This window comes from Drosophila innubila, assembly GCF_004354385.1.
Source record: "Drosophila innubila isolate TH190305 chromosome 3R unlocalized genomic scaffold, UK_Dinn_1.0 2_E_3R, whole genome shotgun sequence".
Classification (NCBI taxonomy): domain Eukaryota; kingdom Metazoa; phylum Arthropoda; class Insecta; order Diptera; family Drosophilidae; genus Drosophila; species Drosophila innubila.
In genome coordinates, this window is record NW_022995380.1 from 14,190,585 (window position 1) to 14,218,315 (window position 27,731).

The following is a 27,731-nucleotide window of genomic DNA, read 5'->3' on the forward strand; positions in this document are numbered from 1 at the left end:
TACAAATGTATGACAAAAATGCGGCTAGAAATCAATAAAAATGTCGAAATATGCTAAGGAAAATAAATATCCCAATGTACCTCGATTCAAAACAAACCGGTTTAACACAACAAATTCAATAGAAATGTTCTGTGTTCGGCAAAAAAAAAAAAAATGAGGATGGAAAAAAAATATCGATTTCATGTGAGGCTATGTGCGACACTTGTCTTGGGGGAAACATAAGATGCGCCCTTTGGCTGGCCACAGGCGCAGGTGGATCAGTTGACAGTTGTATAGAGCATGCAACACATGAACTCAAACTGGTATCAAGTCTATGAACCACATGGCATTGTTTTAATCTTGAAATCCCAATGCCTGCAGACGCCGTTTGCTACGGTTTCCATTTCTGGCCAGTTATGAGCTCGTAAATTATGAAATTCTTCTTTTATTCTTTGTGTGTGTAGCTCATATTTACGTTAAGGATTGTGTTTCCTTTCCTGCGAAAGTTGTAAAATTGAACATTGCCCCAGACCGAAGCGCCAAGTTCCAAGCGCCAGTCGACGATCACCGATCGCCAATCGACAAATCGGTCCATCGTCTTCCGTCTTGGTAAATACAATTCGTAAGCCATTAAAGCATATAAATATCCGTTGGCACATAAAAAACTTCTGTTGACGCCTTCGCCAGAGACTCTCTGCTGTAAATATCCTGCGGCTATAATACAGATATATGTATACATATGTATGTTCATTTGTATAAGACCATTCAAAAACGTTCCATATTTTTGGTAGTAATAAAGTCGTTTCAATTAGCTTTTGACTTGCAGCCGCAATGGTTTTTATTGCAAACTCTGCAAAGACAAAAATTCACAGAAATATATTAACTTGGCCCTTAAGTTAGCGCCAGCCTTGGGGGCAATATGGTAAAAGAATATCAGTTAATTTATGCTTTGTTCCAAAGTTAATTAGTTTGGCATTTAAGAGCCCAACAAAACCAGAATAAAGTTTAAAGTTGACTTTCTTCGGCTATTAGGTAATAATTGAATGGCTTTTCATTCGATTAACGCATTATCTAACGGTAAACTTATGAGATTGATATATGAGCTGATTGGTATACATATATATTTATATGTATTTCTGACATTTATGCTTCCCCTCTTCTTGTTCTTTTATAAAGATTATTATTGAGATATGTCAACGTGGAACGTTGGGTATTCTCATGAAATCTCTATGGACTGTGGGATCAATTTTTGATCGTTTTCGATAACACTTGAATACAAAAAGTTCAATGTCAATGCTCAATCAGTTAAAAGAGCATTTTGTGTCAAGTGATTTGGGCTGCAGTTGATGCATCTTCTGTTTGTTTTTGGTCTTTATTCTTTTAAATTTTTGGGCGAGCAGGGGAATTCCTCAGGCACCACCTGTTGGGCGAGTTCAGTCGAACTCATTGAGTTGTAATTAAATTGAGGACCACACGCGATCTTTAACCAAGGCGTTGCCCTGTCACACATACTCGTAAATCTTAACGGCATTCGAGTATATGCGGGGCAGGAACAAGACCAGGAGATGCATCATCCATTCAAAGAATGGCACCCTTTCTTGGACCCAACTATCCCATTACCTAAGGACTGCTTGGGGATGGGGGATGGGGGAGCTACAGCAGCCGGTTTGTAGGCCTGTTTAACAAGTTGCAATGTTCTTCGTACCATGGTCGGCATCTAACATCATGTTGGGCTCTTGATTTATGCTGCGGCTGCTGGCCAACAATGCTGCCGGCAGTTGTGCGCGCAGAAGTCGCTGCCGCTCCAATTACATCACTCAAACAACAGTTAAAAGTGCCCCAAACATCTGCAACGTCGCTTGGCTGTCACATTAGGCCACACTAATCAGACGCAGAGCCAAGTTTATCGCACAACAAGATCTCAAAAGGATTACAGTCTAGACTCCAGACTACTCTCTACTTGGATTAACGGTCCCATCTGGCCGGTTTGTAGCTGCTGCTTTACACTTTTGACTTTGGCCAAAAGACGCTTTACGACTGGCGCTAGACACACCGAGCCATATCCAAAAAAAAAGATGCTCAATGCAACTCTTTTGTCTCGTCTCTCTCACATTTGATTAAGTTTTGATATCGGCGTAACCCGAGACCGCATCCCATTGGCCACCAGAGCTGCCTTATCTGTGTGTTATTCTATTCTCTGGATACTTATACTCTAGCAATAGGTATTCTAATTTTGTCACTAAATATGTAAAGCATCATTCTACATTTTTCATCTGTCCGTTGGCCGTGTGTCTGTCTGTTTTTATGTATAAAAGACTGCCAATTTTGAAGCAATCATTATAAAACTTGGTTCAGCTTAGTCTATTTAGTCAGTTTATCAAATAATTGTCATGGGAACGATCGATAGAAATCGTCTTTTATTATAAAAATCTTTGCTGTTTCTTGATATATTTCATTCAATCTCCAAGAATGTGTGTTTTGTATTTTGAATGGATAAGAATACTAACCAAATGTCTTTAAAAACTGACTAATATGGTTCTGAAAGTGTATCAAATCTTCGGCGTGTCGAATCAAACCTTTCTTTCTGAATTTTTTTTTTGTTTGGCTTTTCTTCTAATTTTATTAATTGTTATTGCCACAAAGTTCAATAAATTGTTGTCAATCGTGTGATAGCCGTTCCACTGATTTGGTTAATAGCCGCGATATTGATATCGATTTCGTTGCAGCCACAATAAAAATTGCTCACATTAAAGCTTCAACAAGAATGCAGCAGCCACAGTCTGTGGTAAACTGGCACATGCATCATTCAACAGGTGTCGTCGTCTTTCAATGCCTGGGAATATGCCACAGACAAGTAGCCTGCCACACTTTAGATAAAAGTCAAAGAATTTCGTATAAATTCTATACGAATATTTGAAATATTAATTACAAATGTATGTCATATATTTCAGAATTTAAATATTTGAATTAATGCATTTTGAAAATGCAATTTGACACATTTATGATGATTTTTTCATATTTAAAAAATGTAATTAATTAATCATATGTCACAGTATTTGAATCTCTTGCAGATGCCTTATGGTATCTTCTGCTAGTTCAAGGTTTCCATTCGCCAACTGAAGGTGCCCTTCACTCGCCCATCCATCAATTGCTCAACACGCACCCGAACTTATGCGATCCCATTAAAATCAGGCTCTTAATTTATTAAATTGCTATCGATGGCTGCCAAATTAAAATGTCAGCCGCGTGGACAGAAACCAGCTAAAAAGTTACCCAAAATAAAAAAATAATGAACCAAAAAAAAAAAAAAGGGAAAGAAAAGTGTCATAAAGTTGGGTGACAGATTTGTTTGATTCATAAGCCCCATAAATTAGGGGCACATTTTGGGCGTGCCGCAGTCCAAGTTGAAGACAAAATCAATGCCAAAATGCGGAATGCATAAATATTTTAGCAAATTAAATGAGATTCATTTAGCTGTCGTCATGTGGGAATGCAGCTGGAATGGGCAAACCGATTCAGTTGCCTCTTTGCATGTGTCGAACACATAATTCTGATGCTGACCAGCTTGATGATGACATTCATTGGGATGTGAGGATCTGGCGACAGGCGCCAGATGCCAGTTGCCAGTTGCCTTATAATAATATGAATCACTCGAAATGGGTCAAAATCGAATCAACTTGCACTCTTGCAACATAAATTGTGACGGCACCTGTTGCGATCATAGAATATGCTTTTAATACTCATAAATTTTCACTAGGAAAAACTGTCTGCTAACTGAAGGAGGGAAAAGCATTCTGTCTAACATTGTGGCCAACTGGCTGAACCACTTCCAACTGGTGATTCCATCGATCAATGGCCAGCATACTGGCTGGCCAATGTTGATTTTGGCCAACTCGTATTGGTAACTATTTTATGCACAGTTTATGGACTGTAAAACGCCTTGGGGCGTTGAAAAGTCCACTAAATTAGAATTAGGCTGGTGACTCGCCTTCAAAACGAGTTGGTTTATTGCAAGCGATTTTATAAAAGATCGACAAATAGAAAAAAGAATAAATACTAAAGGTGGAAAATTTATACGTTTGCTGATTACCCATGGAAGCTCAAGACTAACTTCTAACTATACTGGAAAAAAAATGCCAAGTTGTGTGAGTGAAGGGGTCGGGGATATTGCATAGTTCTCATTGTTAATAAGATGATCAATGAGAGCAGAGTTCAGTTGCTCTATTAAATCAGCAAGATTAATTAACTCCATGGCCGCCGATGTGTTAACATAGTCAGGACTTGGACCCACATTGGTAAGCGCTGATTCCAGTTGCTTGGAGATCTGCAGAAAAATACGAACATTAATTAATTTTGATGCCTAAGTAATTTTGATGCTTCCTACCAACTCAAATCTCCTCCTTAACTTCTGTAGCCATGTGATCCTATTCTGGGTAATTATACATCTGACAATCTCAACTTGTTGACGCCTTCCTGTTTGGGTGCCAACCGTAGTTTGTTCACTTGCTGGCATTATCATCTGACGAAAGTTGTTCCAATGAATACGGATGACTTGTCGCACATTATCCAATAGAGAACGTTGCCTAAGTTGAAAGCGGTACATGCACCGCTGTCGACTGGCATTCGTTGAAGCGGGTGTAACTTCGTTGAGTCGCAGCCAGATGTGTAATAATGGGACTATGCAATGGTTGCCCACGGGCAAACTGGCCCGTCTGTTTAGTCTAATATTGCTGGATATTGTTTCAGTTCGGGGGCAGGTGGAGCGGGGATCCTGACCGCCAGGACATCGCCGATTGCATTGATAACGCCAGCGATTGCGGCTTCTCTTATTGATCGCATAGTCTGTGCGTCTGTCGTCAGACCTGATATGAAAAGATGATCAACTGATTACGTAGATAGCATAGAATATACTCTATAGTTTTTACCGTCTTTTAGCTCTTAAGAGGTGCCGCAATTGCTGGTTAAGTATCTCATGGATGAGCGACATTTCTTTTTAGATTTTTGTTTTTCAATTTTGAATTAACATCAAATTTTAACAATTCACATCCATTTGTCGAAGCATTTTCTGAATTCCCTTTCAAATCTTCAACAAATGCATGCTTAAGCGTCTCCAGCAGTCCTTGATCCTTTATTTTGGCTGGATAATTAGTTCCGTGAGACATAAAATACCACGCATGCTGAGTTTGTTTTCATCAGGCAAAAGTTTTCATCATAGATTTGTTTTTTCTGAGAAAAGTCTCGTCTGTTTGATGTCTCGATCTTATGGATTTATAATTTATGGCCCAGTCTGCATTTTAATTAACATTGCAATCAATATCAAAATATTTACAAATCAATTATTTTGATTAGCGACTACCGCAATCACTTCCAGCATAATCGATCACCCAGCTGGGCACTCCAATGCCATCGGCGACTATCTGGCGACGACAGATCAAACAGAGTCCAATGCAATTTGCATATAAGACCATAATAATATTTATACCATAGTTTCCGTCAACGAATTTTCCTTGAGTTCATCTAATACCAAGTATCTCTCATTCAGGCAAATATTATTCTTTATTTAATTTTCTTTTATATAATTGGCCGGAAATTAAACAAAAATTGAAACTCTTCTAAATGATTTGTTTACGAAAACTACTCTAGTGATATTAATAAAGATGTGATTGGGTCAGTTTTGATTACATACATTAAGATTTATAGGCTATGATTGGATTTTACAGGACTTATTGATTGCTTAGAATTAAATGTGTATCTATCAACTAAAAATAGGAAAATGTGTATTTTACAACTATAATTAAATTATGTAAAATTTAGAATTTTCCGAGTTTTCCTTCTTGAATTGAAAATATTCTAAAGCTCTCTTAAGCCAAAGAAATATTGCGTGTTTAAAGTCAAGATCGTTATCATTAAAAAGATGTTAGTGGGTTAAAGCTTATTTTTATCTAGAGCAAAATCATTTCATTGGCAGTTGTTTATATTAATCAGTCGATTGGCTAAAGACAAAAGACAGCAATGGGCATAACATTGGCAACTACAACTTGTAATTGATTCAATTCGATTTAAAGTGTCTGTCTGCTGGTTTAATGCTGTTCGTCGCCAATCGCTGACAGGCCTGCTGCCTGTTACAATTTTATTAACATAAATTATCGATTGCTGGCGATAAATGATGAAAAATTAATGCCGATTAATGCAATGTGGCGAAACTGTTTACCTAAATTAATAAATTGCCGGAATGCGCATTTGATTGGAACAACAAATATTCTGCGAAGTTATCAATTGATATCAAGCATTAACAATTGTGTACAAACCAATTGCGGTCTAGTGGGGGATACTCGACTGTGGGTTGTCCTACACACATTTTATAAATAAATCGATTGATTGCCAGCACTCATGTCTACAGCTTTTATATAATACCCGTTTAACCTTGAATACAGGGTATACAATGCTTACTACTTTTCAGGCGACATAACAAATGTCATATCATGACACTGTACATGACAATATATTTTGTAATTTAATCTGGGACAATCGCAGAGATGCGGATTGCGATCTGGCAACCGGCAACTGGGGACACAATCAGCAAATCGACAGCTTACATGCAGGAAACGCGTGCAACCTTGGGCATGGGGAGCGCGCGTTTTAAAACGCACGAAAATCGCCCGGCTCTAAAACAAGGTGTAAAATAGGCAGTCACGTTTGTCAGGATCAGCCAACGAAGCGTTTAATAATGTGACAGCTTAGGGAAAGGGCAAAACGAGCAGCTGCAAAGGCAGCACTTGGCGAACACCTCAGCAGAAGCCGATGCCGAAGCAGGATCGGGATTGAGATCAGGAGTCGCAGTCAGAGGCAGTCGACGGACCAAATTGCCACTTGCTGTGGCTACGCTTTAATTAATCTAACATCTTGACGGGCTGCAGTTACACGGAAAAAGGGTCAAAGGTCGGCGGCTGTTGAAGCGAGCACATTAAACCGAAACACTCAACATCGCTCGGGGGTTAATTAAGTCATTAGCTCTAAAATGTCCTGCTGCTCCTCAGACTTAATTAATCATTTTAATTGTGTGCGTGTATTGTGCTCTCTTGGCTTCCTCAGGCCAAAGTCAAGGACAATGAGTGCAACAGGAAGAAGTCACCCATTAGCTGCGGGGGAGCGTATTTTGTCTTTGGTTATTTATAGGTCAGGCCAGGGTAGGACAGGGCAGGGTCTTAGCATTTGGCATGTGCTGCCATTGGCACAGAAACTGTTTCTAAAATGTTGGGCACAAAATGTTGAATGTGGTTTGGTAATTAGGTCCACAATATTGGGGTACGGGTTGTTCTTTCGACTCTCTAGGGAAAAAATAGTTGAGTTGCACTTACATTAGGAATTTTGAAAGCGTGGGGTTAAGTTGGGTGACACTCTGTATATTTCAAAAGCCTTAAAATGCTTTTAGAGTTGAGATCAATTTTTAAAATTGAATAACAATCGTATGTATTAAATTTTTATTTTTATTTTATTAAAACACAATTTTGTTTACTAAATCATTTAAATTTATTTGAGTTAAGTGCGAGTAGATTCGCGGTATTGGATTGGTTTTCGAATACTCCAAATACTCCTTTGAAGTTTCAGTCTCGGTCTAATTAAAAAAGTCATCATAATTTACAAAATCGGATATTTTTCTTTACAAGAATGTAATAATGAATAGATAAAGGTTCCAATACATTTACAAAAGTCTTGTCTGATTTCGAATAGACATACATATTTCTTTTTCTGGTTATCGCTTATCAATGAATTTTAACATATTTATTATCAGCTATGACGCACTCTGAGGCGTCTACCCCAAAACATTTTTTTTTTTTGCCATTCTTGGCCAAGCAAGCCAATTGCCAAGTTCATTGTACACAACGTTCATGCAACTCATGTGATTTGTACCCCCTTTTAAGGAAAAAGATAAGGTAAATATACGGGTATCTATTTGAAAACTTTACGGGTTTCGTATAAGCAAGAGGCTTTAAATGCATTTAGTCGCTGTCAGATGGGAAGTTTTGGTATTTCGAGCAACTGACCAAATGGTAAATTGGTTTAACATTTTATAATTAGACTGCATTTTGATTGCCAAAAATAAATTTTTATGAGCCTGCGATAAGTTTCGAGGGCAGAGAGCATACGAAATGGAATCATTAAAATTATATAGGCCAACGTCACAGACTGCCTATTTAAAACGCCCACGTCTTCATTTGCTTATCACAGCTTCGCTTTTTTTTTAGACTTTTTTCTGCTCCTTGGCTAAGCAAGCTATCTAATAATTTGGCTATTTACGTCATTTACGAGTATCTGTACCCATTTAAATAGTATCACTAGCAGGTGTGAGTGAGCTTTGAGTTATTAACGTTTTTGTTTTTTTCATGCTTAGTTTTTTGTGCTTGTCAGCTGCACTTTGGGCAAATGTTAATTGTATGTGTGCACTTGTGAAATCGGAAAAAGTTGACTACGCGCGAAAAAGCACAGACGCCAGTATGCGCTGTAATCGCTGAAAACGCTACAAAATCGCTCTGAAAACGCTAGAGAAACGCGCGCTGATTTATTCACGTAAAAGCACGTAGCAAGGAGAAAATGCAGCAAATTGAAAGAATTTATTACCGTATTATGGGTGCTCCTGCAGTTGTAATTTACAGAAATGTGTGGGCCTAACTTAATATTATAATTATTAATATGATTCATTAATTAATTAAATGTAGTAAGCAAATCATGCATATTTTAGAACTTTGTATTTACCAACAATTAATGTAAAATACAAGTTAAATTTGTTTAAAATCTTTTACTAAAAAAATGAACATATAAATAAATAATTTGCAATTATAGGAATACCGTTACTACAATTTGTTTAAAATATACTTATAAGAGTAACGCTGTATTAAATATAATTCAGAAGAATTATTTAAAGTATAGCATATATAGTTTGATATTGAGACTTACGCCCACTAAAATAACTATATATTAAAAAATATTAAAATTAGGAAAAATAAATCTTAATCATTTTGTAAAATACACTTAATAAAAATATATTATATTACTAAGCCTTTTCCAGAGAAGAAGCGTCACATATAGGCAGAAAGGGTATTCCACCTCGGAAATCATAACAAACAATTACTATATACACAGGGAATATTGTAAATATTGCAGTAATCTAACGAACGTCATCAATGAAGGGCGGTCTCAGATACTTCAGCTACACTTTGGATACTTAAGATTCGCTTCCTAGCTAATGTTTGAATTCACCCTACAGCTCGAAGCCGAACTATATTCAGCCGAATATCATCTAGCACTAACTCAATGCAGAAAAAAGTAAAAACGAAGAGGGCACGACACGAATACGAAGCAACGACTGAGCAGAGCCGAGCGGGTGCTTCGCGTAGTACGTTTGAATGAAATTTTATTTTAGTCACTGGCTGGCAAACGATTTGACAACACACGCTGAGCGGAGGGTCCGCTGACTGCACCGTCGGCAGAATTTTCATTTTCGAAATCGAACTGTTTTTCTTTTTCGATTCATTTCGATAAGTTCGTGTTGTTTGTTGGTAGCAAAAAACCAAACAGAAGAGAGAAAAAAATATAGGATTTCGCGTCGATCGTGTTTTGAAATCGTTGTTCCGGTTTTTTTCAAATAGTTTTCACCCACAAACCTTGTGAATTGGTGCTAACATTAAACAACAACTAAATATAATAAATAAAGAAAGAATCTTGAGAGCAGACCTCGCCGGTCATTGATCGTCTTCAGTTTCGAAATCGGCGCTGTTTCCGTCGCTGTTAACGCATTTCTTCCCATTTTCGAAATTTGTGCAAAAATTTAAAATACAAATAAAAAAGTTGTTAGATTTTAAAAGGCCAAACAATGTTTTAAAACCATTGGAAAAATTTAAGAATAATTAAAAAGTAAAGAAAAAAATTTCCAATATAAAGTCTAGCACTGATTGAAGATGTTTGGCAACATCCGAAATAGCTCTATTTGGCCAGCCAAAAGATTTTTACACAATTTATTAACATTTCATTAATTATCAAATTAGTGAAAAATATCTTTTGAGTTGAGCTAGCCCTATTCAAAAGTTCAAAAATACAACTAACACAAAAAAAAAAATAAAACAAAAAATTACAAAAATAACCACAAGTATTCGGTAAAAAATTAAAAGTGGAAAATTTGTGTTGTGTTGAAAGTGCAAGCAATGAAAATGTTGAATTCTTGCTGTTAAAAATCTGTGAAAAGTTTTCAAATTTCAACTGATTAATAAAATTAAAATACATACACGACAATTTTAAAAAGGTGCGTAAATTTTTTTTAGAATAATGAAAGAAAAAATTCTTAGAAAAGTGTCGTTACATAAGTTTTGTTTCTGCTTTCATTTGTAAATTGCGAAACATTTCTTGCGATTAATGCTTCATGTGGCTTGAATTATTTTTTTTGGCATTGATTTGCAATTTATCTGAATTCAAGACAGTAATTAGTGAATGGTTTTTCATAAAAAATCGCTTGGATTAACGCAATTGGAATATATATATATTCATATGAGATTTTTTGACACCAAAATATAAGCATTTCAATAAATTGAAATTTTTTAAACTTGGCAGTCAGCCGAGTAATAAGTGAATTTAAATGTTTCTTTCTTAAAAAGCTAAAGACAAAAAATTTAAATTTAAATACAAATATTGAAAAAATTCTTCCGCAATAGAAATGACGTTAATATTAAGCTTAAAAAAAAGTGGCGTTCTGTGTTTTGTTGAATGGTTGATTTCTCTGGCAGCCGCTAAGCAAATGAAAATAATAGTAATAATATTGGTAGAAATTGGCAAAGGCACATATTCAATTAGCTAACCGTTAATTGTTATAAATTAAATTCTATTTGATTAGAATGAAACTTTTGTAAAAAACAGCAAAACACAAAAACAACCTCTAAGTCAACATGAGAATACGACAGCTCTTAATCGTATTTTTGCTTCTAAATCCCCATTTGCACTTGTTTATAAACGATTGCGATTAAATACGCTAATTTTTTGCATTATCAAAAATAACAACTCATTATTATATCAAGTAATTTTCCGCTTAATCCATTTTAAGATAAAAGTATTAGGTAGATTTAATAAAATACATTTATTACATTTTTTTCACCTATTGAAAAAAAAGTGCGACGAAGAAAGCGAAATTTGTATAAAACAAAATTGCTCAGCTCTCCTCATTCACTTATTTATAGTTCTCTTTTGCAAAAGAATTCCCATCAAACAGTATCTGAATCTGTGTATGTGAATGTATCTGTGTGTGCCAACATGCGTATCTCACGCACACAACTTCTAATCGCATTTTCTGTTTTTTGCAAACCTTTATATTTAATTTTTTTTTTTATTATTTTGCGAACTGCTGTTATCTAACAGGCTATCCGAGTATGAGGGTTAATTATCTAAGCTTAGATACTACGAGAAATGTATCTGTATAGCCGACCGCATGCAAATTTGCGTTATTGTTACGTCAAGTTGCGTTGGGTTCAACAACTGCTAATCACATGACGTCAAGCCTACAGAGATCGTAAATCAGTTCAGTTCCGATAGTGCTGAATTTAAACAAAAATTTCTTTGAACAAATTCTGCAAATTCTTACTTAGTTGTATTTTATCTACAACAATTAAACAGAGACAAGCAATAGAAGGGCAAACAAATAAGAAGAGAACTATAAACTATAGTTGCATTTGTACTAAAATGTATTAAACTAAGTGTAATTGCTTACTATTTAATAATCCGAATTCCATTTGACTATAAAAACTTCATCGGACCCCAGAGAGTCGCATGTTTTTTTGGCTGTTATCATAAAAGTTTTACGATTATAGGAAATAATTTATACGACTTTAATTGTAAATACGCTGTCAGTGGGTCGCACAATTTCCTTATGAATTATGTAACGCATTGCAAATAGATGAAATTTAAACAATTCTAATACTATTAGTGAAATACACAAAAGTGAGTTTTATAAAGGTGGAGAAGAGTATTTCCAATTCGTTGTGTTTAGGTTGTAGTTTTTTATTTGCGTAATTTGTTAGGCAACACTCATCTGTACTTTGACACATTTCGTGGTCTATTTATGCTTGATTGATTGGCGTGGAATTCTATGCAAAAACAAAGCTACTTTCCAGTTTGAAATACAACCAACTTAGATACCATCGATGGCGAAGAAATAGAAAAAAATAGTGATGGAAGAGGCGATGGGGGTAGGCAAATGGCAGATAATGCTTATCGCTGGCAAAGTTTTATGGCCGTGCGTAAATAGTGTAAAGTACTTTAGCTGAATGTGGCACAAAAACTGTCAGCAGAAGTGTGGCAAGAAACTGCCACAAAACACTGCAAAAATTGCATTACATTTGTTTTGTGTTTGTTTCTCCTTTTTTTTATTAACGAAGCGTGAACACTAGACCACATAATGTGCGGCACACATTCGGCAAGTGACACACACACATTTTTACAACCAACTTTTAGGTACTCTTCCCAACAACAAAAAAAAAAAAAAACAAATTAAGTAAGAAAAAGATAAAAGCAGACAACGTAGAAAATTGTCACGCATTTTTTGTTGTTGGTTGCTTGACGCGCTTTAAAAATATCCTAGACGTAATTATTGTTGTTGTTGTGGTCTTTTTAAGATTACTTATACGTCGTGTTGTCTTTGATTTTCATTTAAGTTTACGCGCGTAAATGCTTGTCAATTAATTAGACTATAATAAATGTGGAAATAACTTGTGGGAGTATAATTTCTTTGCTTTTGTTTTTGCATTTTCAAATAATTTGTTATTGAAGATACTTTTGTTAACAGCTTATAGCTATTAGTATTCCATTTGTAGTAACTATTGTTACTTTCATTGAGAGCTCATCACATATACGTGTAAGCTTGAACTGCACGCGCAATTTGAAAATATATTCTTCAGATACAATTGTCAATATCTGAGCTAGTGATATTTGCTTTGTAGTTAGCAACCAGAGCAACGCATGTGATCATTGTGCCACTCACTTGAGTGTGCCTATGAATGTGGCTTTGCCCTCGCCTGTCTCGTGCACTAAATATTTAAAATAGCTGAGTCTTGAGAGGATTGCGGTGCCCCGATTGCTTCCGGTTCAAGTCGATTACACAAAAAGCGCCCAGCACTTTTCTTTTCTTCTCAATTCTTCTCTGCTTTCCGATGCTTTCTAAATAATCGTACTCGTACGGTTGGCAAGTAAGTACATTTTGTATCTGACAGTATGCGCTCAAGTGTCTTATGCTCTTATTGTTGCTGCTCTGCTATTGTTTTTGTTTCTATACAAATGAAGTGCACATCGATTAGTGCATTTTAAAGGTAAATGCCGTTTGTGTTTGCCTTTGTTTGAGTTATGTTTCGGTATCTTTTTCATTTTTTCTCCTCTTCTACCATCTGCATTTCTTGTTTTTCCAAAGAAAATTAATTGTTTTGTAAACACGTGAGTTTTAGCTTATGGTTGCGGTTGAAATTGGGGTTGGGGTCATCAATGACAAAATCCAGCATTAAAATCGACAATTGCCGTGAGACTGAACAGAAACAGAGCTCCTTATGGATATCTGTCTCTTTCTCCTTTCTTGTATATATGTATTTATTTTTCTTGGCAGCATTTTCAGCGACAATATCCATAAGCAAATGCATCTTAATATATTGTTGTTTGCATTCAAATAGACATTTATCTATAGTCAGTTGCTGTCGCTGTCAGCAAATGCCGCCGCACATCAATCAGACTTTAAGCACTTCTTACCTTATAGAAATATATAATACACAAGTAGAATAATATTTCCCATTCAATCTTGTGACTTTTAGCTAATATACAGCAAAGCACAAGACAAGTAAATTCACTTGTTTTGCTGATTATATGTGAAATGTTTGGCATTGAATTGACCGCATTGGTAGAAGAATTAAATAAATATTACCCAAAACTCTTACAACACGAATTTGTTTGTTTTCTTGCGCGAGTTTTAATTGTTAAAGCCATTTATTTTTACTACCTCGCTCACAGTAGTCCCAACTGAAATCTATCTAACTAGGAGTACGAGTATCTACAGAAACCACAGTAGTAAAAATAACAAAAACAAACCCAGAAAAATGAATAATTTGCACATAAAGCATAATGTAAGTGGATTTTGTGGTTATATAGACGGGGTATGTTGCATTACCAAATTGAAATTGCGGTTATCTGAGGCAATATCTTAGAAAATATACAAAAGTGTGACAAGGAATTTTAAGAGTATAACTTATAGAGATTGTGTTTTGAAATTGTCAACGAGCGATGCAATCTACAATGTTAAGTAAAAACTGATTAAGATTCCTATATATATATAAAGTAGTTAAACTTGTTTGGTTTGTCACTCATTTATTAAGTTATTTCATTAAAAATAAAAATAAAATAAATTTATTTAATTATACTAAATGAGATGAAAACGAGAATAACAAAAAAAAAACTAACACACATTTGCATGCAATAAAAATAAAAATTGAAAACAACAATAATGCGTAACTTTCAAACGTCAAATCAAGCTGGCTTTCAGGTATTGTTATTTATATACATAAATAAATTTATTTTATGCAAATATCTACGCATAATAATATTAATAGACAATATTCAGTCAGTTATAATATTCAGCTGTTATATTAAATTCGTTTCACATTCTTTTCTTAGCTAAACTAGTCATGAGATACTCTCGAATTTGCATATGAAAAGCACATTCAAAGTTAATCAAAAGCCAAAACAAAAACAAAAGCCAAATTTACATTTCAAATGTTGTTGAGGTGATAAATGTCCAAGAGCGAGCCCCCATTCCACAGGTTGGGGGAAGTGAATGTCGTATTGCCGCCCCAGCGATACTGACCGACCGATGGATGGATGGATGTTTGCCCCAAAGCGCGGGGTAGCCAAGCGTCTGACATGAACTAATTAAGTTGCGCACTTTGATCAGACTTACTGCCGACCAGTTTGCCACAGCGATCCGCGAACGATACTTTCTCAAATTCACTCCAAAACCTCCCAGAAAAATAGGTGATGACAAAACTTAACAAAAGCAAATGTCACATTCATTTGAAGCGCATAAATTTGGCACGGTAGAACACAACAAAAACATGATAATCAGTCTTGGGATACGCACACAGTTCAATGACTAGGTCTAAGCACAGCTTGGCAAAGCTCAGCTGGGCGAGCTGAGTATGATCGGTCACTCATATGGCTATATACCCTGTAACATTAAGAAAATGAATGCAGATGCATTAGTAGTAGTAAGTAATATTAAGTTGCCATATTTGACTTTTTAAATACCCTAGTAGACACTCTGCACATTTAAAAGTTTCCACAAAACATCACATAGAAATCGATGAATAATATTGCTGTTTAAATTAGCTGCAATTAAGAGCAGATTTTGAATATCACAGAGTACCCACTAGTCGCATACACTCTGAATTCTCACTGAATATGTGTAAGTGTATGTTTGCTGTGTCACTGACTGAAACGAGTTGTCGTCAGGCAAGCTACAAGATGAATTTGCTTAATTTATTAAACGAACTCGCCGCACTCGAAAATCCGTTCAAAAATCTAGCGAAAATTCGTACAAAATCTTGAGTGAAAATAGATGAACATTTGAAAAATACCTGAGAAATTTATGAAGTCAAATTATGTTTTACATTATACAAATGGCATGCCGAAACACTTCAAGCAGTTGATTTGCCGTAATTTGACATATTCAAAAAATTTAAAAAAATTAAATTTATTTTTTCTTTTTCTCCTCTTTTTATACGCCAAATAAAAGCTGCCGCCACACTAGTTTTCTTCCGTTTTTATTAAAATGTTTATTGTTGGCTTCAATTTAAATCATCGTTTTATTTGCACATTAATTTGATAAAAGATGCCGCTTAAGTTGTACTAAGAATTTGGGTTATGTGAACTGCCAATAGGAGTGTCGTCTGTTCTAATGGTGATGCCTTACATAAAGTGCGGGGAAGTTAAAAAAAGGGAAGGGTAGTGTATTAGCTGGGCTATAAATGCTAGCGATAAGATTGGCTTATCAAAAAGGGGAGAAACTTTCGCTTTCTGAATTGAAATTGGGCAACTCAGTCAGCTCTGATATCAATGCAACAATAACAGTTATTAACTTGCCCCGCACAAGTTGGCAGTTCCTGCCTCTCGTATCGATATCAAATGATACGCCACATTACATAGGGCATTAAAATTTTGTTTCATTATTTTTTATGCTCTTCATAATTTGTTGATTATGTGCCTCTGGGCTTATGAATGACAGACGACAGACTCCGAGTGCGGAGTCCGGATCCGTCGATCATTAAAAGATACATTTCATTTGGCTGTTGGGGCCGACGTCTAGGTGTTATTTTATATACAAACTACATATTTAGCTATTTTCGGTTATTTTTATAACTTGGCACATGTGTCGCTTGTCCCTTAAATAAATTTCTATAGGCACTTTTTGTTATTCTCTTGTATTTTTTATGTTGTTCCTTTATTGTGGTTGTTGTTGTTGTGGCTGTGGACGCTGTGGTCGGAGCTTTTGATGCCCTTACAGAATTTAACATAAATTCTACCAACTGGCGGCATAAACAGCAACAACAACAACAAGAATGTAACTCTGACTTGGCCTGACTTGGCACACATTTGGGTCTTCTTTTTGGCAGCTGTTTTGGGTGAAAGGCATAAAAGTCAAGCGAGATGGCAATGCCAAAGGGTTATGCATATTTTAAATGCTCATAACGTTTTCTTATTTTTTTTTTTATTTATTTACAAGCGCGCTGGCATGCCGACAAAATTGAAATTAAGTCACACTTTTTACTTGAACCTAAGTTCAGCAGTTCAATTCAATAATTGGCCACAGTCTGGTTAGAAAATTAAACTGTTAACCTAATGCTATTAAGGTTAAATGTTACATTGCAGCTTAACATAACAAGCAGCTGTTAGTAAAAGAACGTAACAAAATATTTAATTAAAAAATGAACAACTTTTAAAAAATCTAAATAGCATAATAATTTAATTTACGACTATTCTATTGCTTAAAGTTAAGCTGAAAGAATGTAATATATTGGAGAACTGGTTGGCTTTAGAACAAACTGTCCAGCCCTGGCTTTGAAATATGTACTTGTGTATCTTTAGTGGTGTGCAAATTCCGTTTGTTTTTGCTTCTTTTCGACAACTTTGAACGGTCGTAACTGTTTGCGTTTTATGTGCGTTTTAAAACGCGCGCGTGGCAAGACGACAAATTTGAATTTCAACGCCTTTGTACATTGCATAAGTGGCGCGGGAGGAGTGGTTGAGTGTACAAGTGTGTCTGTGTCTGTGTGTGTGTGTGTGTGATATGAGTGTGCTGATTATCTGCAGTTCAACGTCGCGTCGTCGCAGCAGAAAGCAATTAACATTTTGATGCTTGAAATTCGGCCCACAGCAGACAGTCAACCGGATAGACAGACAGATGGAGATTGCAACTTGCAACTTGCAACTTGCAACGTGCAACGTGCAGTGTGGAACGTGGAACCTATGAGTTGTATATTATTTATTTTTGTTGTCGAGTTGGTAATTGAATTGTTGTTGTTTATAGTAATTAAAAACGGGGAGCACTTAAATGTTGCATAAAAAATGCTGCTACTGTTTTCAGCCTCTGCTGCTGTTGCATCTATTGCTGCCGCTGCTGCTGATGCTGCTGCTGCGTAGGCATCTGAACACGTGCCAAAAAGTCAGCCTACAGGCAGTATAGCGCCTAAGTGCAACGACAAGCATCACTCAGCCGCCCCGTTATACGCCCTGCGCCACTTCCTGATCATGTATCTGATAGATACACTTGCCGCCAGTGTCGGTGTCGCTTTTGCTGCTGCTGCTGCTGCTGCTGCTGCTGTTGCTGCAGTTAGTGCGTGATTATTTTCAAATTCGACACAGTTTTATGCGCGAATTGTTTTTGTTGCCACATTTATTTTTAAACAATTTGCCAGTCGGTGAGTGTCTTCGAGTTTTTCCCTTGCTTAGCTACGATTTTTGTAAGTTTTATTTGGCTTTGTTTTTGATTTTTCTTTCTCTCTGTTTTTCTTGCTTAGTTGGCCAATTTGTGCACTCTTTCAAATGGGATGGGGGAAAGTCAATTTCGATGTTTCGATGTTTTCACCGAGTTTTTTGCATAACTACCTCTGCTGGCTCCCTTTTTAGCGATAAGTCGTATTTATGTAACCCGCTGACCATTTCGACGCGCCCATAGATACAATTGTATCTCAGTTCGTTTATTGTCGCTGAGACTCGATGCCAAAAATAAACTGTGCCACTTTACCGACGTCGACGACAGTCGCTTAATATAGATATACACTAATTAAATGTCAAAATTTCGCATAAAAACAATTAAACTGAAGAATTTATATACAATTCGATTAATCTTAAATGTTGTCGTTGGAATTTTCAAAAGCCAAATCGAGCGTACAATAACTTATGATAATAAAAAAATGCAGAAAATATGTAAAAAATGTCAGATGACTTTAATAGATACATAATAATCACAAAAAGATATTTCATCGAATTAGCATCGTTTTAAAAGGTTACTTAATTTTTTTTTTAATATGATAAATTAATAATCTATGATTAATATCTTCTCTTATTTTTACAGGTCTGAAACTGAAACATGTTGATGTTGCAACGACAAACCTAAACATTCAACAGCAACAAGATCATCAACATTATAAACAACAACAACCTTGTTTGATTTCCACTCTTGTAGACTTCTGTTAACTGCTCTGACATGACAAAGAAGTTACTGAAGTTGATAAGATGCAATATCAGCGAGGAAGACGAAGATGAAGATCTGCAACAGCAACAACAACAACAAAAACAAGAGCAACAGTTGAAATTGAAAAGTGTTGAACAAGTCTACGATATGATAACCTAATTTCCTGTCAGCAAGCGGCGAATTTTCAACTGGAACAGAGACTTATAAAAGAAACTAAGAAAAGTTTATAAAAACAACGAAACGAAAGTAAAACGATTTTTTTTTTGAAAACGGGGCGTTCATATGTTTCAACGACAGTTAAGGGCGTGGCATACGCCCAGCAACGGCAACAGAAACCACTGACAAAACTGAGGGGGCAGAGCCCAAAAAAAGGCATAACAATAAACTGCAGCAGCAAGGGAAGCGGCAGCAAAAGCAACACTTTAAAAAAAAGCAAAAAATCAAGCAGTAAAAGCATTAACAACTTGAAAACTCTTGTGAAACTGCAGTTGTAATCTTTCATGCGAATAAACCAGCGTTTGGATTGGAGGGCCCTGGCGCTGCTGGGCGCCCTCCTTTCGTTTATCATAGCCTGGCCGGGTCTGGTGTTTGCCATGCCAGCGCTAACGACGATGTCGAACCAATCTATAAACAATATGCAAGCAAATATAAATATTAGCAATACCACTCATAGCTACAACAATTACAATAACAACAATCTAAGTAATCTAATTGATAGTAATAGTTCTATACAAAGTGATCATAGTCGTAGTAGTCCTCTAGTGCTGAACAAGAAGGAGAGTGAAAATAGTTTAAATCAAAATCAAAGTATTAGTGCTGAATTTAACATGCGAACGTTAACCACAACCACAAATCAATCAACTGCCATAATAACAATAAATAACACAATAACAACAGCAACAACACCCAATCCTGACAGCAGCAGCATCAGCAGCACAACGCCAGCGATAATTACCGATAAGGATGATGAATATCAGGAACAGGAATCGGATGCTTTGGGATTTAGCATCTCGGTGGCGCGTCGTGAGCATCTTGCGATACTTTCACGGACAGAGCGTAGTATACGACATCAGCAACAGCATCTGCATCATCAGCAATTGCATCATCGGCAGCAGCAACAACAGCAGCAACAGTCGCCAGCTAATGCTAATGGTAACAGCAATAGTAACAGCAATTTCATTGGTTCGAAATCGAAAAGACTGAATAACTTTAGAAATAATCTAAACATAAATAGCAGTAACAACCATCCCAACATTATCAACAACAACAACAATAACAACAATTTGGATCGTAATGAACGCTCTACAATCTCCCATCTAGCTGGACCATCCCGCAAGATACAATTATATATCAAGAATCGTTTTCTACAGCTGCTGCCAGATGGCACTGTTAATGGCACACAGACCGAGCAGAGTGAATACGGTGAGTACACGTTATAAATGAACACAATCTTTTAAATGCAACTATTCACTTACATAATTTAATTAAAATACTTTTAAACGGGTCGCTATTTACTTAAGGCAACGTGCACAAGTGTTAGAAACTTTGATTAAACAACTAGGGGAAGGTTTTATTAAGCTCCACTTTAATCCGATTCTAAAAATATGAATAATTTATTTATAGTATAGTTTTGAAAATACCTGTTTTCAGAAAATATATATTAAAATAATACAAGCTTAGAATAGAAGAAACTTTTATTAAAATAATGGGTTCAGTTTGAAAATATATGTACTTTCTAAGACATACGAGTTTAATGGTTTTATATAAATTAACAGAAATTTTAAGATGTCAAGTTAAGCAAATACCTGAGTGATATTATGAAATAAAATGAATAGTACATTTTTTTATGTTCCTACTATAAAAATTTAAGGTTATAACTAAATTTTTCCTCTTACTGAATCGAATTATTTATGTTTCCTTATTGTCTAACAGAAAAGGAGAAATCATTTATCTTAATAAATCCAAAAATATGTTGCTGCTAACACTGTTTAATTGAATTGCAGTCTCTTCAGTGTAAAATGCTGTGAATTGTTACTTTGACCTTATGTACAGCTTGCAGATGAACTTCAAAGCTGACACCCCGTTGTTTAATATACCATGGAGATGAAACTCCAGAAAAATGTTGTTTAGTTTTTCTATCATGAAGACATAAACAATCAAATAAACTAATGCGCGTTCTCTTCTCATACGTAATATTTGAAATACTATATATCAGCAACAATATGTAGCATACACATACACGCCCACTCACGCAGCGCCTACAAGTTGAAAGTTCTCATAAAATGTGTATGTTTCAACGCAAAAGCTGTGTTAGACACCGTAAGAATCTATAGAGGGGGCTGCCAAGAAACAAAATGAACAGATACAAAAAAAAGTAAAAAAAAAAAAAAAAATAAAGGAAAAATCAACGAAAAATTTAACAAAAATTTTTGTAGCGAGCTGTTTATGTTGAGCATCATTAAGTCAGACACTTGATTTGGCAATCTGCTAACGTTGTTGTTGCTGTCGTTGTTGTTGTAGCTGCTGAGGGCGCCCAGGAGAAGAATCTATTGTATTATTTGCCATATAAATTTATGTTGTGCGTAGTGTGTGTGTGTATGTGTGTGTATGCTGGCATAAATCTTGTTTTAATGAACTAAGCGACCTGATTAGCTGAACTGCTATGAGTCAGAGCCAGATCAGCTGCTGGCCATTTGCATAACCTGGTCAACAGCAATCAGCGATAAGAAGGCAACGGCAGAAAAGCGCTTGCCAAATTAAATTTACAACTTGATTTTCATTCACCTTTTTGTATATTTCTTCTTCCGAATTTGCTGCGGCAATTTGCAATGCTGATAACAAAGCGACAAGCGGCAAATCGAAAACTTGTTGTACAACACGGTAAACGGCAAGCGACGAGCGATTTGCGGCCGGTTTGTGCGCGTTTTTAACCGCGCTTGCGTTATCGCGCCAACTGATCGCGTCATTGAGACTTCAGAGTGCTCGATGCCGCATAGATAGTTGAGATGTTGTGTTTTGTCGAATTTTATAAACTTACCTTTTGTGTTGTTATTGCTCAGGTGTTAATTTGATTTCATTCGCCTGCCTCACGCGATAATGCGAACCGGGTGCGATAAGATTTACTCCTCCAAACGGTGCAGCAATCCGAAAGAGCTTTTATAAGGCGCCTGAAATGATTTTTATGGCAGCCATAACAAGTGGCCATTGCCCAATATCTAGCTGGCAGACCATTCACCCACTCAACCACCTGCCCAATTGCCCACTTTCTCAAGCAAACAGACCTATTTCTGGCTTTATTGTGGCGAGTTCGTGAGTTCTTTATGTGCCTTAAATTGCGTCAAGTGCAACAAAATAAAAGCGAGATAGCTTAAGACTTCTGTCGACTACTAAACCAATAAAATTATTAACAATTTTGACAATTTACTCAAGTTGATTAGACTGAATGGTGAGTTATTAACATGACTGTCGCATTTATCCCACCATTTTACTTTATTATTTTTCGAAAGTCAGAGCTTAAAAGGCTTTAGCAGACAAAGACAACTGTTGAAAATGCGTCTGTCCAAACAGTAGAAAATTGTCGAATTTTCCGCACTTAGCCGCTTAAAGTGAAGTTCATCAAGTAGTTGACCTCCAAATGCCAACCACAAAGACCTCAAGCTGCAGTTGCAAATTGCTCAAGAGGCGGCTAACGGTGATTGCCACAATGGACCGGATCCTTGCACCTCATACCTGACCCTTTTTCGGGGCGTACATATTTTCATAATGATATATGAGACTACGTCCAGTCAGTTCAGGGTCTGAGCACCGTCGGGTATGGGCAATTATGCGACTGATTTAGTGCGTGGTGGTGCGTGGTGCGAGGTGTGAAGTTGACTGAAGCTGTTTTCTTTTGGCCAGTAGATGCTAAAAGCTTCCGACAGATTTTTTGATAACTTAATTTACGGCACGTCTTCAGCGAGTTGATGAAGTTGCTGCTGATGCTGTTGCTGTTGCTGTTGTTGCCACTTGCCACTTGCATCGATTTGAATTGCCGCCAACGGACTTGAGTTACTTTCACTGTCATTCGAATTGTGGCTTGTCTGTTAATTGCTTTTAGCATATATGAACAGGCTTATATACTTATACTAGATTTTATTCATTTAATTTATTAAGACACATTAAAGAAACTTCTTTTTTTTTAAACAAATTTGACTATGAACATAAATGTCAAACTGTAAGGCAAACAAATGTCTGCATTGTTCTCATTCTCAACCCAATTCTCAATCAATGATGATTTTATTTTTATGATTTAACTGCCTGCTGGTATTATAAAATAAATATATGTATATTATAGCTGAAAGAACTTTCCAAACCTGCTAGACTTCAAAGCTAGACATTCCTAAACAACAAATTAGTTTCTTAAACATTCTTCAACTATTTATAAACTGAAACTCAAAGGGAAATTGCATAAACTACGTTAATCCCTACCAAGAGCATAATCATGATTAATATTGTAATCATTTGAAGGCAAAGAATTTCAACACAAGATCTCATCGTGCCATGTCTAAATGACCAGCTATTACGATCTACGCGTATGTTTATCATTTTCAGCACATAATATCATAAATTTATTTTTACAGCAATTTTTGAGATGCTACGTCACATATATACAAATGTATCTAGATACATTCGTGAGTTTCTTATGAAAAATTCAGAAAATAAAGATAGTTTCACACACATTTTGGATAGACTCTAATGAGTCTGGCAGTGGCAACACCGTGTGGTTCAGTTTACGTGGGTGGTGCAGCACCACTTGACATGCTATTGTCAGCGAGTCGGCTCATCACAGTGAGCGTGTATCTTGTATCTTGATTTATGCGGCGTTCGTTCCACAACATGGAAACAGAAACAGAAAACACTGTGAAAGTGTTTTGTTTTAGATAAGATTATGTAGTGTATATGGCAACTGAACGGACAACGCAATATGTCAAATGGATTTATAGTTGGCGTCGACGTCAACGTCAAAGTCGACGTTCTCTTTGGATCTCTGCAAAAGATTTCCGCCTCTATTTTTAGTTTGGTGGCAATGAACTGTACGCTTAGAAATTGCTCAAGTGTTTGCTTTCGATTACGTAAAAGGTCTAGGCCATTAAGCCACTTCGGTTAACTTGGTCAACATATATGCATGCACCCACAATTTTCTGTAGCTGTCTTTTTTTTATGGCCGAGTGGCGCTTTTAATTTTCAATGTGGTTTCTTCACAGCGCCCAAAAAAAAATAACCAAAAAAAAAGTATTGACAAGAATGTTAAATTATGCGTAAAGTTCGTAAAAATTTGTAAGGCAGACCAGGTTGGATCGTAATATTTATGAAGTTGGGCTGCCTATATAAATTACCATGATTAATGATATTTTGCACGCAGTTGTTACCATGCTGCTGGCTGCTGTTTTTCTCCTTCTTGCTGTTGTTGTGGTTGTTGTTATTATCGTTGTTTTACAAGCATTTTTACGAGCAATTCATTTTCACCCCGTCCACAAAACCAGCAGCAAGTCAAAAGTTGACCGCTGCCCAGTGGCAGAAACATTGACACAGAAACCAACTACATGAAGAGTTGAATAAAAAGCAATAAATTTATTGTATACACATTAAAAGTGCTTAAAAACATGCTTAATAAGTTTTGGTTATACTTCAATATAAGCATAGGCAGATTGGCTTACTTGGCGTATGCGTAATTTTTAGTTAGAATATATTTCCATGGCAAAATAGCAAGTATAATTTTATTTAATCACTGATTATGGCATCACAGCATAAATAACTTAATATATATGATATAAATATACCTGTGCATAATTTCTGTCAGTTGTTCACCCCATTAAGCTATACTTGAAATGCTTTATACTGACCGACATATTTACTTTATTTCTTTACAAAGCAGCTTAACTTCCTTACATGAATTGCAACTCTCGACAAATTAGAGACACTTTAATAGGCCGATTTCTGGAGTCCATCTTATCTACAAGGTATATAAACGACGAATATCATTGCGTTCTGGTTTCTTTTAGATTTACGATAGCATACACGATTGCCAATTAGAGTGCAATTAATTTATAATCCCAGTCACTACTTATAGGGACCCACATTCGATTGTTTGACACACTTTTCGTCATACATTGTAGCTCTATGTGGCAATATGAACGATAATGTGATTGCACCTGCTGTCCGATATGAAATTTATTGTTTATTTAATGGAGTCATGCATTAATATATTCGTGTATGTGCATGTGGGGAAACATGAGGCGCCAGTGCATGAGAAATGGTTTTTCGAGGTGTTATGAGCTTGAAGAATTGGGCAATGAGTCATATATTAGCCGCATGCCACAAAGGCTGAATAATAACTGTACAGATAACTGTTAGCCTGGCTTATCGGTAGAGCCGGTAACAGCAAATTGTTTGAACATTTCCATGTTTCTATCATTTTTTTTCTCTCTCTTTTGATTAATTTGGCATTTTAGCGACGGCATCGCTGGTCCAATTGACATGTAAATTAATCACATAATTTGCATGCATTTCAAAACACGTTGCAATCGGCATTCAATTACCAAAAGCTGCAAGCTGAAAAACCTGAACAGCTTTTAGCTGAGCCATGCGAATTGGCTTAATAAATTGATCCAGTTATTTTCTGTGTAATGGATATATTCCGGACTAAGACTTGTAGGTGGTCATGTTTTGGCTGTTTACCACTTGTTGCTGCCAGATCGCACTCTCTGATGTTGGCCGATTTGCTCGCCATTTTCCCCCTCACCTCGTTGGCTAACCCAAATTTTCTATAGTTTCAGTTTTCTTCTCGTCGTATTTGTTTTTAGCCTTTTTTATTTTGGTGGGAGACGCGTGTCTCGACCACTGAGATTTACGACTCAAATGGCCATGAACGTGCTGGTATGGGGAGTATTACTCGTATAGGCAATTCTGTTGAGGGTAAAAATTATCGCGTTGGTATGCGAATGAAACGAAACGAAACGAAAACTGAGAAAGAAAAATGAAGTAAATGCAGTAAATGGTGTGTGTAAGTATCTGAGTATCTTGTTTTGTGTTGTGTTGTGTTGTGTTGTGCTATGCTGTGCTGTGTTGTCTTGTGTATGTATAGAAAGTGTTTACTTAGTGGTTTTCTGTTTGAAAAGCGACGTTAGAAAGGTGTAGGGTGCTCGGTTATACGACTCTGCACTACAGTTTATGTTTGGGTGGGTCGTGATTGTGAGACTCCTCCAATTGAATTCATCTTCCGGGTAGAGTAGCTAAAGATACAATTTATTATTGTATTGTATTTATACAAATAACTAGATGTGTTAACCCAATACTGACAAGATTTTTATAGAGATACAAATTCATCTTTAGTTGATCTGAAATTTTTTTAAATTTAATTTTTAGACTAACATATCTGAGTAAATTTGCAACAGATGCTTAAGCAAGCCAAATGTTGTATGGTGTGGTTAGAGGTTAAATTTTTACTGATAAGCTTTTAATAAAGTTTAAAAAAACGACTCAGAATATTTGATTCTCTCCCGCATTTAAAAACACGTGCCGCTTTTTATTTTCTGTTAGGATGACTGTAATAAATATTTGCTGTAATAAATTTTGCATTAATAGCTTGTCAGTTAGACTGCTACGAAGATAAAGAAAAGTAGGAGTTAATTTGTAGATGCCATATCGATGTGATCTTTATTACTGTTACGGTAACAACTGCGATAGTTGTCCAAGTTAATTACCTCTCTAAGATAGCCTTCTGAAGCTTAGCTACCTTGACTTTTTCCATTTATATTTCCTTGAGTTACCCACACGGTGGCAGGGATTTTGAGTGGTTGCCGCCTTGATGGGAATTACTTACTTATTTCTCTCGTATTTCGCGCAAGTCTAAACAATTTATTAGTGACAATTCGCCGGCTTGTAAATGATATATTAATGACCGTCTCACGACAACAACTACAGCAACCGCCGCACACGCGCACAAAATAACAAATTTAAATTACAGCGCACACTTTGAATCCGGTTTAAAATGAAAGCCGTACCATACACAGCCACCCAGCTACACAGTCCACATCGAGCTGTAGCTGTAGCTCTAACTCTTTATGATACCCACCTAATCCATCCGCCAATCCACCTCTTTGCAGTGCAGTTTACGCATAGATATGTTCGCACTTAATAGCTCAAGTTTACGGCAATCGACAAATTGGCGCGTTAATCTACACTGAGAGAAACAGAGCGAGAGAGAGAGAGCGGGAGAGAAAAAGTGAAAGAGAGAAAATAAACTAGTAGGAAAGGCTACAGTCGAGAAAACTCGACTGTGTGGCAAACCCTGTACTTATTCTAAAAATAAAAATAATAAAAATATTCTACCTTTTATTTATAATTGATCGCAATGCAATTTTATGCTTACATAACTAAAAAAAGTAAGTTAACTTGTTTTCGACGAATTTAATTTACCCCTTCAACTGTGTAAGTACAGGGTGAACCAAATGTATTTTGGGTTAAGGTTTTTTTTCTTTGGAATTTGGCATGCATAAGGCGTAGGACACAAGCTACTCTTAATATGCGTCGCACCGCATGACACAGGCAATAAACATCCATCGCACCGGGGCCGTCAGGCGGCATTTTTTGTATACATAGATGGAAAACCCGCTCCACATACGGCTACTGGAAGCGGGTTAAGTGCGTGCAATTTGCGTTGATAAAATACAACTTAAAAAAAAAATGAGTAAGACAGCGATATGGGGGGAAAAGAGTTAAAGAAAATTAACTCAAGCGGCCAAATGACTTCCGTTGGAAAAGTGAAAAGTCCGCAGTCGACAAAGTAACAAGCGTTGCCATTAGGCAACTGCTGCTCTGCGGGCTCTCCTTGGCGTATCTTGCAGATACATTTGTATCTTACAAGTAGGAAGTGTACCCAATTGAGGTGATGACACACACACGATGTCGTTCGCATTACCCCTTGTGCGTGCTGATGTTGTGCAGTGTA

General features: G+C 36.4%; 2 protein-coding genes across 3 annotated transcripts in view; one reads left to right on the top strand and one right to left on the bottom strand.

Annotated features, from left to right (window-relative positions):
- Positions 1–3,950: 3,950 nt before the first annotated feature.
- Positions 3,951–5,178, bottom strand: LOC117791099. The gene is made up of 3 exons (XM_034630756.1): positions 4,905–5,178; positions 4,364–4,841; positions 3,951–4,303 (listed from the first exon to the last, which is right to left on the bottom strand). Exons 1-3 carry the CDS (start codon positions 4,964–4,966, stop codon positions 4,097–4,099), a joined length of 747 nt encoding a protein of 248 aa, XP_034486647.1. The 5' UTR covers positions 4,967–5,178; the 3' UTR covers positions 3,951–4,096.
- Positions 5,179–10,202: 5,024 nt separating this feature from the next.
- LOC117789603 (putative uncharacterized protein DDB_G0282499) overlaps positions 10,203–27,731 on the top strand; it is a 49,731-nt gene continuing 32,202 nt past the window's right edge. For both annotated transcript variants that reach the window (XM_034628646.1, XM_034628647.1), the window contains exons 1-2: positions 10,203–10,276; positions 18,623–20,164. In XM_034628646.1, coding sequence (XP_034484537.1) covers positions 19,243–20,164 — 922 coding nt within the window. In that variant the 5' untranslated portion in view covers positions 10,203–10,276; positions 18,623–19,242. The remainder of the gene's footprint in view (positions 10,277–18,622; positions 20,165–27,731) is intronic.

Bases quoted from the DNA above. Each gene is read 5' to 3' on its own strand.
- LOC117791099 (XM_034630756.1), bottom strand. From the start codon at position 4,966: ATGTCGCTCATCCATGAGATACTTAACCAGCAATTGCGGCACCTCTTA. The intron at 4,842-4,904 runs GTAAAAACTATA...TTTTCATATCAG, and splicing joins CTCTTAAGAGCTAAAAGACG to GTCTGACGACAGACGCACAG. The intron at 4,304-4,363 runs GTAGGAAGCATC...ATTTTTCTGCAG, and splicing joins TAAGGAGGAGATTTGAGTTG to ATCTCCAAGCAACTGGAATC.